We start from the raw sequence: 13,358 nt of genomic DNA, 5'->3' as shown, positions 1-13,358 counted from the left end.
TGGAGGGGGGCACACCCAAAATATTTATTCAGGGAAATGACCATCAATAACTATTTAACTCCATCTCTTCAATTCCAGGCTAAAGAAAAGAACAATTCTTCTGGAGGTTTCCTCAAATATTGTCAGATTTTCTTTTTCTTTGTTTAATATCAGCAGCAACTTTTTTTTTCAGGGAGGAAAGTACTTGATGGTTGCTAAGTTCCCTACCTTGAATTGTAGAAATCTATTCAGATTTACAAATCCAAGGCTGAGCCAAGCATACACACACACACACACATATGCACATGTACATACCCAACCTACACCCCTTAGAACTCACCAGTGAATGCTGTCCACAGGCAAGCATTTGCAGCTGCTTCATTACCCATTTGGCCATTAAGGTGAAACAGAAGGCAATCAAGTCTATGGCACATGTAATACAGGTAGCCCTTGACTTATGGCATATACTGAATTGACATTTAATGACAGTTCAAAGTTAGAACAGCACTGAAAAAGAGAGTTACAACTGCTTCTCAGACTTAATAACAGTTGCAACATCCCCATGGTCATGCGATGAAAATTCAGATACTTGGCAACTGGTTCATATTTATGACGGTTGCGATATCCCATAGTCATGTGATCGCCTTTTGTGACCTTCTGACAAGCAAATTCAATGGGGAAGTCAGATTCACTTCACATCATTACTAATTTAACAACTGTGGTGATTCACTTAACAACTCTGACAAGAAAGATCATAAAATGGGGCAAGGCTCACTTAACAAATGCCTTGCTTAATGTTGGGCTCAATTGAGGTTCGTAAGTCGAGGACTATCTGTGTTAGGAGCTGAGTAGATACCACACAGCTGCTTGCTGATACTTCAATTTTTATTCCAACTCACCCTTCTGAAATGATTTCTTGCAATAACCAATCCCAGCTGACAGGTGGGCTTTCCAATGCAAGAAGAAGAGTCCCTTGTGAAGTAGGCTACAGTGAGGTGAGGAGTTTGTCCTCGGAGCTCATTCTGAATCCAGCTTTAACTCCTATCTCATTTTAAAGTCAGCAGGGAACCTTGGATCACCTAACCTGACCTTCTCTTGGAGACAAATCGTAAGATTTTGGCGAGCTGGCCCTGCCTCATTCCCAGAAAGTCTCTGATGCTTAGAGAGATTAAAAAAAACAACAGCACTGCAAACACACAGAGAAATCTTGGAAAGTAAACTGTGGAGTCTCCAGAGGCCATCCTTACATTACATTAACGGTGTTGCTACAGAGGAACATTCATGCTTCTGAATAAATATTTGCAGGAGTTTGGATGATGACTGAAACTCCACATTTCCAGACGGGAGCCTCTTACAAATTACAGAAGATGAAGGCTGGATTTGTGCCTGATATTCCACAGGACTGGATCAGTGTGACCCCCCCACCCCAAGTCAACCCTGCACAGAAAGAAGCCCACAGCCTCCAAAAAGGTCAATCACTGGCACGCTTTTCAATTGCTTTGAAAGGATATGAATGCAAGTAGGAAAAAAAAGGGGGGCAAACGTTGTATTGCAAACCAACAATAACATCTTATATATTTGTATTATGCAACATCCTGTCTCTCCTTCCCTTCCTCTCTCTCTCTCACACACCTTTTCAGCTTTTAGACAAATTCTCAGAAAGCCTAAATTCTCAGAAGAATGGTTCTTCGTGGCTTAACCAAGCCAGAAGTATATATCTTTAATGCTTTTTGTGTTGATTTCTCACTGGTTTCAAATATTACAGACACAGTGGCTCCCATAAACCTGAGTAAAACACCCCGGGTGGGGTACAGTAATGTGAAGTGTGAATTCAGTCATTAGATTAGACCCTTGTTTCAAAATGCTGCCCATCAGATTCCATGCTGTAAACACTAATTGGCAATAGCTTTCCAAAACTGTAGGCAGGATGTTTTGCAAATTCCTTTTCTGGGACTCCACAAGCAAACCAACACCTATTGTCCCTGAGCTTGGTAGAAATGCTAAGGATAAGACAGAGAAAAGGGAACACAAAAATTACTACTCTGCCTCCCGTTCAAGCTTGACTGAACGGTCAACATACAAGCTTAATACTTACCAGTGCTCTGTGTTTCCAATATCTTCTGCATCGGACTATAAGGCCCTGGAGGGATGTTAAGATTCATCAGTGTGCTAGCCCCGGGGTTCAATGCAGGCTCTGCCAAACCTTTATCTCTGTGGAGCTCATGGGAGCTACTTGGGTATACTGTTGGGTAAACCTTGCTGCCAACAACAGTCCTGGGAAGCACCTCGGGTCCTGGCAAACTGAGACCAGTCTGAGGGAGAGATGATTGGCAATGAATTGGCTCAAAATGACAGTCTGCATGGTAGATACTATGCACAGATTCCGTGTTGCCAGGCGCCATGTGAGCAGGATTGACTACTGAAGGAAGCATCAACCGATTGGCACCGTTGTGAAGGGAGCTGGTTTCCACATCACTAATTTCTGGACTGGCCCGTGGGGCCCGTAGGCTTCCATTGCCTAGGTGATAGTGGTGGTGATGGTGATGGTGATGGTGAATGAGGTGATGCACTGATGACCTTTTCCGTGGACGATGTTTGCACGGTTGTCTCTCTGTGCTGGTCTTACTGCCTGGGCTGGAGAGGAAGCCCATCTTTACCCCTGTGGTCTGGCAAGTTTCCATCATTTGCTTGCCAGCCTTCCGAAGGACATAGACAAGGTATTTGAGAAGTTCATCATAACAGCTTCCTGGCTCCGAAAAGCTAGCCAACGTGCTTGCGTTGGAGAGGTAGCGGATTCGCTGCTCCTTCATTAGCTGGCTCTCTCGCTGCTTGGTCTCTGAGAACTGGGTTGCTATGACCACAAGGCAGAGATTTATCATGAAGAAAGAGCCCACCTGAAAGGGAAGTAGGTTTGTGATTAGCCCTATTTATGTAGAGAAGCCCAACTGAGAGAGTATGTAGAGATGGGAGAAAAACATTGGGTTTTTTTCCAAAACAACTGTTGACTCCAAACCAACATCATATTATTTTAAAACTTAAGGAGGGGAAAGAACCTTGCACGAACACCTTAATATTTCATCCAAGGGGCAAAAGTGTGAAGGTTTATCATGCAACAAACACTGAAGCTACTAAGCTGTCCTGGGTTTGGTTAGGATTAGGATGGGAGATCTCCTGATGTCACTCTTTTGAGATAAAAATGTGGAGAAACTCCAACTAATGGTGCAATTCTACCCATTTATTTGAAATATCCTCTTGAATTCAGTAGGGCTAATAAAATGAATGCAGGTTTGCATCATGACCAGGTGGTCCCATTGAGTTCACCAGCATCTACCTTATGGAATGGAAATAAATAAGTAAATCAATTAAAAAAGGAATAGCAGACTTTTTCCCATCATGGATGCTGCATTTCCCCAGGAAAATCTGGGAGCAGGGTATGTGTGTGTTGCACATTCTTTCTAATGATGCACAATGCTAAATCTCTATACCCATACATGCTTTCATATTATTATGAGTGGTTGCCCTGTCAGCCAGATGTTAAGACTGGATTTGGCATTTCTGTCCACCTATTAAGTCCTTCTGAAGGACCTGGGAGAGCCTTCAAGTCAGCCTTAACTGTGGCAACTTCCTGGACCAGTCCCTGCAGTTTTCTTGGCAAAATTTTTGGAAGTTCATGGAGATAGCTGACCAATACTGTCCATTTTCACACAGCTTTACACACTGGAAGAGGGAAAATGAAACACTTTGTAGTGCTTGAAGGAGTATCTATGAGGTTACGAATCACCCTCTCCAACCTTATCCTACAATTAGGCTTGAAAAAAGCTCTTATAGACTGCAGCAAGGATAAAGACAGATTATGTACATTCTGCTTCCAGAACCCCCAAGCTATATAAAACAAATGGCAATTTTGAAGCCTAAACGCATCCTATAAGTTATATTTTCAAAAACTGTCTGGAAACCAAAGAAGCGAATAGTTTTGCATGCCTCCAAGCAAGCGTTGTTTTGGCTCATATTTCTTAAGCAGCAGTTCCTCTGAGCCACATGACAAATTTCCTTACAATTTAAAGAGATGTAAAAAGAATAATATATTGCATGAAGAAGAGATGGTTATAGCAGAAGGACAAATGTGCGAGATATGAAAAAGTTCCTTGGGTTTTTATAGAATTTTAAATACTTAGGCAATGTGCTAGAAAACAAGAAGCTGTAAAAGGCATATGGCAAAGGTACTTTGCTCCTTAAATACATATCATATTACAGACATTTTATTGTTATGACAGCAGAGAAGCCTTTGATGAAAAATAATTGAGCTGGTTTATATCTATATAGTTCTATGGCTCTGGGTGTAATTCCTTCATTTTACCACATCAAGCTAGATAGATTTTCTCCTAAACTTCAAGAATGTAGTAAGGGACCTGCTGGATTAGGCTATTTCAGGGGTCCCCAACCCTTGGCCCATTTGGAACCAGGCCACGCAAGCAGCAGGTGAGCATACGCACAAGCACAAGCATACGAATGGCAGGCACTCATGCTTTTGTGTGAGAAGCTCCCTTTATGCGAGCCGCTTGCACAAATGAAGGTGGTACACTCACAGAACCACCCCCACTCCACTGCCACTGCTGCCACTGGTCCACAAAGTCAGAAAGTTTGGGAACAACCACTGGCCTATGTCATTTGTAGGCAAGTTGGTGATTTTCGGATGTTTGAGGCTATCATTTCCACAGACTGTCACTCCTGGTAAAGAGAGCTGAAAGCCAAATATCCTGAAGGATGTGAGCATGCAGCACTTTCTCGGCTATTTCTAATGAGTTGTATTGAGATGGGGACGTGGTGGCTCAGTGGCTAAGACGCTGAGCTTGTCGATTAGAAAGGTCGGCAGTCTGGCGGTTCGAATCCCTAGCTCTACATAATGGAGTGAGCTCCCGTTACTTGTCCCAGCTTCTGCCAACCTAGCAGTTTGAAAGCATGTAAAAATGCAAGTAGAAAAATAGGGACCACTTTAGTGGGAAGGTAACAGCGTTCCGTGTGCCTTTGGCATTTAGTCATGCTGGTCACATGACCACAGAGACGTCTTCGGACAGCGCTGGTTCTTCGGCTTTGTAACGGAAATGAGCACCGGCCCCTAGAGCCAGAAACGACTAGCACATATGTGCGAAGGGAACCTTTACCTTTACCTTAGCATTGAGAGACACAATATCACCACATTCCTTTCTCTGAGAGCAAGTTCCACAGCCATGTGGTCCATGATGATGCCCTCCTCAATCTTTTACCATTTAACTGAACAAACATCGGTTCTTGCATTTTGAGGGCACGACAAAATTTACCTGGCCGCTAATCTTACACTCTCCATATTTCATATGTGTCTCTATCTATTTGCCTTTCTAATTATGCCGATCCTGTCCCCCACTTGATGTAACCCTCTCACATCAAAGAATTAGCTGCAACCCCTTGATAATTTTGATTGCCCTTATCTGCAACTCCTCTAGCTCTCCCTGCTTCTTTCTGAGACACGGGGAATAGAAGAATATAGAACTAGGCAGAGTAGTCCAACTGCGGCTGGGCAATAACAATACGGGGATTAATGTCATTTTCAATTTCTTTCCTAATGACCTCCCACATGGAATTTACAGATGAACTGGCAGTGACAAGAAGGGGACACAGCAAGCGGAGGAGACTCAGTAATTAGCAATCTTCCCCCTGGACTTTAATAACTACTGTAATGATGCCTCAATCTTCTCAGTGTTACACATTCTGAGTTTGTCATGAACATCTCAAGCTCAGGAGTCACATCTGGGAAGCACATCTAAGCCTAAAAATCACCAAACAGAATTGACCGACTTTAACCAGCTTTCAAAAAAAAAAAACCAGCAAACTCACTCCAAGATGGCAGCCATCCCTCTCTATGGGAGAGGCACCCAAGGATATTCCCTGCCCTTCTTCTCTTCCTTCCTTTCATATCAAGATATTCATGCTTCCTCATCTCAACCTCACCCCCCGACTTCCTCATTCCATCAATGACAATGCAGCTCAATAAAGATTATTTTGACTTTAAAAGATTTCTTGGTAGTCAATTTGTAATTATCACAATTAAGCAGGTTTTCCCCCCATCCCCTAAATGTATTCACTTGAAGTGTTTTCAAGGCAAATACTTTCCTTTTGGAGTCTCTGGCTGTTTTCAGAAGAAATCTTTTCCTTTGTTAGCTGGCACTCAACAGGCAGCAGCTGCCTGCAGTTGAACAGTCTGAATTTTACTCCGAAAAAGGCTCTTCATTAGGCTGCATTTTATGTAGCTCCTGATGGTGGCTATTCAGTCTGAAGATCTCAAAAAGCACCCTACAACTGATTCTTTTCTCTTGGCTAACTTAATTCTACAAGAGTATTCACTCAGGCCACCAGTTTTGTCAGAATGAAAAAATAATAATTGCCACAATGGGCATATAAAAAAAAGGGACACAGTTTACATCACGATGCTAATTTTGCTTTTTCTTGGCCCTGCATTGATGTCCTGGTCAGTCTACTTAACTAGGAGGTTCCCCATCCATGGAAGCTGTAGCTCTTGTTCTTTTTGCCCAGCATTTTTTTTGGGGGGTTAAAATCTCATGTCCCAAAAAACATTTCCCACTACAGATGGAATCTATTAGTATAATACCCTTGATGTGATTATAGCATGAGTACATACAGTTGCAAACTGAGGCAATGTAAATGGACATAATTAATAAAGGAGAACATTTGTAGCTCAGGTTTAAAATGAGTGCACTGACGATGTTAGCTAGTTTGGGTAATGCAACATCTGCAAGACAACAACCAAGCTCAGAGAGCACCAAGGACCCTCGTGGACATAATTGTGTGGTATGTGAAACTCACCGGCAAGCAAAATCTTTTTGGTGGCAAAAAGGAACAAGAGCCTCGGCTTCTCCTAGGACTAGCATAGCCAGGCAATATTGGTATAAAAAATGGGTTTGGGGGCTGAAAAGGATTCAAGTCACCATTCAGCGTACCTCATTCACAGCTGCAGGCCTCCCCTTTATCAGAGAAGGGGCTCACCTCTTCTCCGGTATATTATGAGGCTGTGAGAAAAAGATTCAGAATATTTCCACCTTCATGCAGACATAGATACTAAGCGTTGGTTCCTAATTCAGGAGGTCAGTTTTCTGAAATTCAGGAGGTCACTTTTCTGAAACCTTTGGAACACTCTTGCTTTCATCTTAATCAAGTTTGTTAAAGAAAATTTTGAAAGATTTGTGTTTGGAAAACCCCCCCCCCACTTTTAATTCAATCCGCTATCAAAGGCCTGCCAGCTGCGAAGTTGGGTACTTTACCATATATAATACCAGCTTCTTTTATTCTAGTAAACCCTAGGTAAAATGACTGTAACGCACTATGTCTTTGAAGTATATTGAAGGCTATTGAAACTGCAGTTAATGCAGAATCTAAGTTCTACATTTTAAACTCAATCAGGACATGATGATATCTTAGACCAACTGGTCCTAGCCTTCAGTCCATTTCTATGTTTAGATTCCAGGTATCGCCTTTGGCCATATAGCATTCATGATTTAAGACCTAGAAGCATGAAATAACGTTTATCTCCATATGTAACAGCTTATACCCTAAGAGCTTCAGCTGAAGGCCTCCAATGGAGCCTTTGCCAGATGAGAACCAGAAGATGGCCACAAAAGCAAAACAAAACAATACACACACACACACACACAAAAACTTGTCTCAGTGGTAGAGTTATAGTTATGGTACATTCTAGTCTACATCACGCTTCCCCTGATACAAAAGCATTACTGTCTTTTGGTCTCTGGCCAGAATCTTTATTTTTCTGAGCTTTCTGAAATATGGGTTTAATCCTACTTGCTTCCCATTTTTATTTGCTTACATCTACATGTCTTATTTGTAGAATAGGATTGAAGGTTCCCGGAGAATATACTTCTTATAAATAATAGTAAATAAATATCCAGGCCCTGAAAAAGCTTAGGATTTTTTAGGGTTTAAAATTTTGGTTTGCTTATACCACATGTTACAGATTCTGCCTTACTCTTGTGGCTCATTACACTCACTCTAAATTTAACATAGCCATGAAAGAGTTAAACATGTGGTCCCCAAGTTTAATTTAATATTACCTCTAGTCCTGTATATCTAGTCCCTCCCTAGGAGGATTTTATCTGAACTCTGCTTTCTGAAAAGTTGGCCTTAATGGCCTGAAACAGTGCCTACATTCCTGACACCTGTTTCACATTTATTCTTCCTCATTAAAGTGTACAAATTGTTGCAATATTCTCTAATGCTCTGTAAATAATTATCTCAAAGTCCTCAAGCCAGCATTCTAGAAATTATTATTTTTTCTGTTTATTTACAGTTCGTATTTTTACCCACCATCTTTTACATATTTGCATATTTGCTGAGGTATTATTTTAAATTGGTGGGGCAGGATTAAATGTGATTTCATTCAATTTATATGCAATCATGCATTTAATAATTTTACCCTCAGTAACAATTATTGGTGATTTCCAAATGCTGTAAGAAATTACCTGTGGCCCCACAGCTTCAGCTGTAGATTCTAGTCTATATCCATGTCTACTTAGAATCACAGATGATCTAACAATGTGTATGTACCCTGTCTGCATTTGCAATGATCTGGAGTAAGAATGATACTGATTATCGTTGGATTAAAAAACTGCAATTATAAACAGATCCTAAATAATTACTACCTGTGTAGTTTAATGTGAATGTATCTGAGGTTTTTGTTTTAAAAACTCACTCCTATATCTTACCTGTCTAAATACTATTTTCCGTAACTTTGTTCCCCATTTTCCCCCTGACATACAAGCTTTGTATAATCTTGACAAATATTGGGGTAAGGCAGAAAGAGACAAAATCTAAGCAGCTGTTATTAAATCTGTTATGTATAGTGTAGAGGTTATTTGAGGCTACCAAAACAAGAACAAAAATATCATAGTCAGCAGGTTTCTTTCACATAAAAGCCAATATAAGTTCAAATTATTTGCATTTGTCTTTGTCACCGTAAATCAAATTCAAGCCTTATCTAATGCCAGTTATATGCTAACTATTAACGTTAGTTCTCTTTTTTCAACATTTGCTTATTAAAATAAAAATGTAGAACAGACAGCATGAGTAGTAAATAGTGAAGAAACCAGTATCTAAGTGACTTCAATACCACCTTGCAAATGCTAGAAGCACATGGGATCTGGTTTTCTTTTTTATCCGGCTACCATGTTTTGGGAGGCTTTAATAATAAATCCTATCTTATCAGTCCTTTCATGCACCCTAATATGGCTTTTCTTCAGTGGAAATCTAGGTTTAATGCTTCTGATTGACACAACTGGAGACGAAACTCACAATGATCAGGAGAATGAAATAGATGAAGTTGTAGAAGGAATGAGCATCCATGACGAAGTACATGATATCTACCCAGCCCTCCAGGGTGATGACCTGTGATAAGGCAAAAGAAAAGGAAGGCATTGGTTAGCTCATCTTGATGGATGTAGGGCTGTGAAGGGCAAGGAATGGTAGACATCTAAGAAAATGCCTATGAAACTTTTAAGTCACCCACAAGGTACTTTGTCCATATTGAAGGTCACATTCTGTCAGAGTAATCTGTTTGACGCTACTTGGTAGACAAGGCTAAATCAAGTAGTAGGATGGACCAGGGCTTAAGGTGGATGGGATATCTATCATCCTTTTCTTTCATATTCTTTCACATTTTTTTCTTACTTAGTTGCAGTTATGGGGAAGGGTCAGAAAATTCTTACCAGGGGTCTAAACAGGTAACTTGCAAAGGACCACCTTAAACAAGACCAAAGAATGCACTGACTGATTCTAGGGCTCCCAATTGCCCACCTCTGTATTCAATCTTTGCATTAAAACACACACACACACACACAATACTGTAAATCGACATAATTCAATGGAGAATAATAATAAAAAAACACATGCACATTTGGTGCCCTCAGAACCTATAGTTATTACCGGAAAAACAGGACTTGCAGATTCTCAACTATTTAATTATTTGGTTCAGATTTGAAAAATATATGTACTTCTGAACAAAAATAAACACAAACTTCATTTTCCCAGTTGTTGCAACAGCACGAGATCACGGTTTAAGTCCTTTTGATTCACCTGAAATATTGCAATCCATGCATATCCGATGTTATCAAAATTGATAGCTCCTTTGAAAGGGTTGTGCTCCCCGGCAGAACAGTTTGTGTAATATTGGTTCCAGTTGACACAAGAAGTGTTGCTGGTGTCGTTGTAGGAATAATAGTTCAAGGTGCACACCAGGCCTTCCTCCCTCCGTATGGGAACACTGCGGCAATCCCGCATCCCATTTTCTCGAGGCTGGGAGCAGATAAAAGGGCTTTCATCTTCATTCTCTGTCTGATAGTAGGATTCCATCTCCAATGTGTAAGGCCTGGAAGAAAGAGACACAGGGCTGGTTGCAGAACCAAAATCACACTAGCTGGGGATGAAGTAAAGATGGAATGTTCTTTTCACAGTGCAAAAAGAAATCACACTGTTATTCTTACAAAGCAACAGTATGAAAATGGAAAAGAGCAAAAATGGTGTTCATGCCGTCAACAGAGCAATAGGAGGAACTAATGGCTCAGAGATGTTACAGGGGCCAGTAGGATAATTGAGTTCAGAGCAAGCAATCAGAGAAATTAATTGTAGGTGGGAGCACACTGATTGCCTGGAATGACAATTCTTTCTTTTTTTAAATGTCTCTAAACTACTGGTGGTTTGAAGCTAAAAAATGATGTCAGATAAATACATCTCTCCACATTATCCCTTTCCCTCAAATATTTTGTGCTGGTTGTTATCTGAGGTAAGATGCGATACTAGATAGGATACATGCACAACTTCAGTTCCATATATCTGCTGTTATTTCTTTATGGGTTATAAAAAACATAAAACACTTCAAAGGTGTTATGCTATTTGCATAATTACTAGAGTACGTCAGTAAGTGGGGGAAGTGGAAAACAGTCATAGCCCTAAATAAACTGGCTTGAAGTCAGTGGTGGACAACTTGCAATTCCAAACTGCTTGGCAACCCAGGGGCCATTTCTACAGCTCCCTAAGCTTCCAGATTTCTTTATCACACAAACTGATGGGCTCTATGGACAATATAAAACAAGCTATGATGCACCAAAGTTTATTCCATAATAAATTAATTCATCCTGAGGATACTTTCACACATATTTTGTTGGGGACGGGGGAGCACATTCCACTTTCCTAACACACTCAGGTCATAGAAAAACTTTCAAAGCAAAATTTAGGAGAGGTTTAGCCAGGTTCATTCCTGAATTGTTGGTTTGAATGCTTTTTGAAACTTAGCCATCCCTCACCCTCCATTCAGCCTTTCACCCTTGAGTCAGACCACATACAGCAAGGGTCTTCAAACTTGGCAATTTTAAGGTTTGGGGACTTCAACTCCCAGAATTCCTGAGCTAACATGACTGGAGGAGGAATTCTGGGAGTTGAAGTCCACAATCCTTAAACTTGTCAAGTGTGAAGACCTCTGAGTCAAGGAGAACCATGTTACTCTATTATGACCCCAAACAGATAATTAAGAAAAACCAAAGGATATTTGTCCAAAACATTAATGAATGTCAGGGCTTAAAACAAGAACAAAGTAACATCAATCAGATAATATCCATTGGGACATTTTACTGAAGATCTCAAAGTGTCCATTTTAGAAAATCAAGACTTTAACAGAATGACTGAGAGACTTCTGAACTCACACATATGAAAAGGTTTTAGACAATCTTAAAAGGTCGCACCAAACACAATGGTTAATTGATTAGGTACTAGGTCCATGATGGTGAACCTATGGCACGCATGCCACAGGTGGTACGCAGAGCCATTTGTGCTGGCACGCGAGCTGCAGGCAAACTTACCTCACTGAGCATGTGTGTGCCTCACAGCTGATTTTTGGTGGGTTTGAGGCCTTTTTTGGTCTCCCAATCGCTTGAGGAAGGCTTCTGTAGGCTTTGCAGGCCAAAAACTAGCCCTGTTTCATCACTTCCTGTTTTTCCGAAAATACGAAAGTGACGAAACGGGGCTAGTTTTTGGCCTGCAAAGCCTGCAGAAGCCTTCCTCAAGCCTTTGGGAGGCCAAAAATGGCCTCAAACCGGCCGAAAATCACTTGTGAGGCGCAATGCAGGTTAAAGGGCGGTGGGGGTGAGGGGGATTGCATGTGCATGTGTAGGGGGAATGGGGGGAGCGCGCATTGCCTTCTGGTTGCTGGCAAGCTAGTGTGAGCATGCAAGTGCGCACACAGTTTTTGGCACAGGAACCCAAAAAGGTTAGCCATCACTGTACTAGGTTCACAGTGGTTAATTGATTAGATATTTGTAATCTGACTCATCTATAATTGCACAATCAACTTTCTTAACCCCCCTCCCCTTTGTTTCATCCCCAACTGAAATCTTACATTTGTTTAGCCACTCTGTGCATCTGAGCAGCAGCTCGCAAATGTTTGTGTCTTTTGATAACATTTATTAGTCAGAGAAGGTGCTGCCAGACTCCTATCTTTCACTCAGAGCAGTAACTGTATTGGGGGAAGGGTATGTAGACTTGATCAGAACGTGGTTTTGGTTTGTTGCCAATTTATTTAGAGGGATTTTATGTTACTGAAACTTAACCATTCTCTCTTCAGAGCAAACAAACCCAAAAGGGGGAAATGTCCAACTTCCAAAGAAAAATCTCTTAAAAACTTTTCTATTTTATGATGTTTCTGATAGGTTTGAGCTATGTTGATAACCCAAGAATTAGAGGGCACTTGAAGAATTTTCACAAGCTTCAAATTAATGTTTCTATGCTGAAACTTGCTTAGATTGTTCAGATAGTAACAAGATATTCTATACTCTGTTAGGTATTTCACATTCAGTCTTAAGAAACTTAAGCACAACAACAGCCCTAGTGCACAATTAGTGGTTACACTAATTGAATCCAACACAACACATCTTTCTGAATCAGAATGAAGAATCCTCGAAAGACACTTCAAAAACACTTTTTTGCATTCATGGCTATATGTGTATTAAACATTTGGTTGTGTATACACAGTTTTAGCTATATGGAAAAGATATCACATAATGTATGCCACCATAAATCAGGGGGGAGGTCTGTATTCCTTCAAAGCTTGATTTTCATTATATGATGCCAGCGTTATTAATAATGACTTCTTCCATACTTCTCTGGGATTATTTTCACTCCATTAGCAGAGATGAGGATCTGAATCTTGATAAGACTGGATTCTTCTTCCTGCTCTATTCCTGTTATCTCTGATTGAATTGAATCCTGAACCCTTTCCTGAGCCAATTGCTGTTCTCCAGCTCCCCCTCTTCCATTTAGTGGGATGGTTG

The 13,358-nt window shown here is 40.8% G+C and overlaps 1 protein-coding gene across 9 annotated transcripts in view; it reads right to left on the bottom strand.

Annotated features, from left to right (window-relative positions):
* The window catches only part of LOC113411908 (voltage-dependent T-type calcium channel subunit alpha-1G), a 227,083-nt gene that overhangs the window by 184,475 nt on the left and 29,250 nt on the right, over positions 1-13,358 (bottom strand). For all 9 annotated transcript variants that reach the window (XM_087955877.1, XM_087955876.1, XM_087955880.1 and 6 more), the window contains exons 5-7: positions 10,114-10,405; positions 9,334-9,426; positions 2,075-2,873 (exon numbers count right to left, since the gene is read on the bottom strand). In XM_087955877.1, the coding sequence (XP_087812003.1) occupies positions 2,075-2,873; positions 9,334-9,426; positions 10,114-10,405 (1,184 nt within the window). The remainder of the gene's footprint in view (positions 1-2,074; positions 2,874-9,333; positions 9,427-10,113; positions 10,406-13,358) is intronic.

The sequence above is a fragment of the Notechis scutatus genome, chromosome 2, assembly GCF_049901735.1.
Source record: "Notechis scutatus isolate UNSWTSFEM ecotype Mainland chromosome 2, rNotScu1.2, whole genome shotgun sequence".
Taxonomy (NCBI): Eukaryota; Metazoa; Chordata; class Lepidosauria; order Squamata; family Elapidae; genus Notechis; species Notechis scutatus.
The sequence above is the reverse complement of the archived record's forward strand: the minus strand, read 5'-3'. Positions and strand labels throughout refer to the sequence as shown.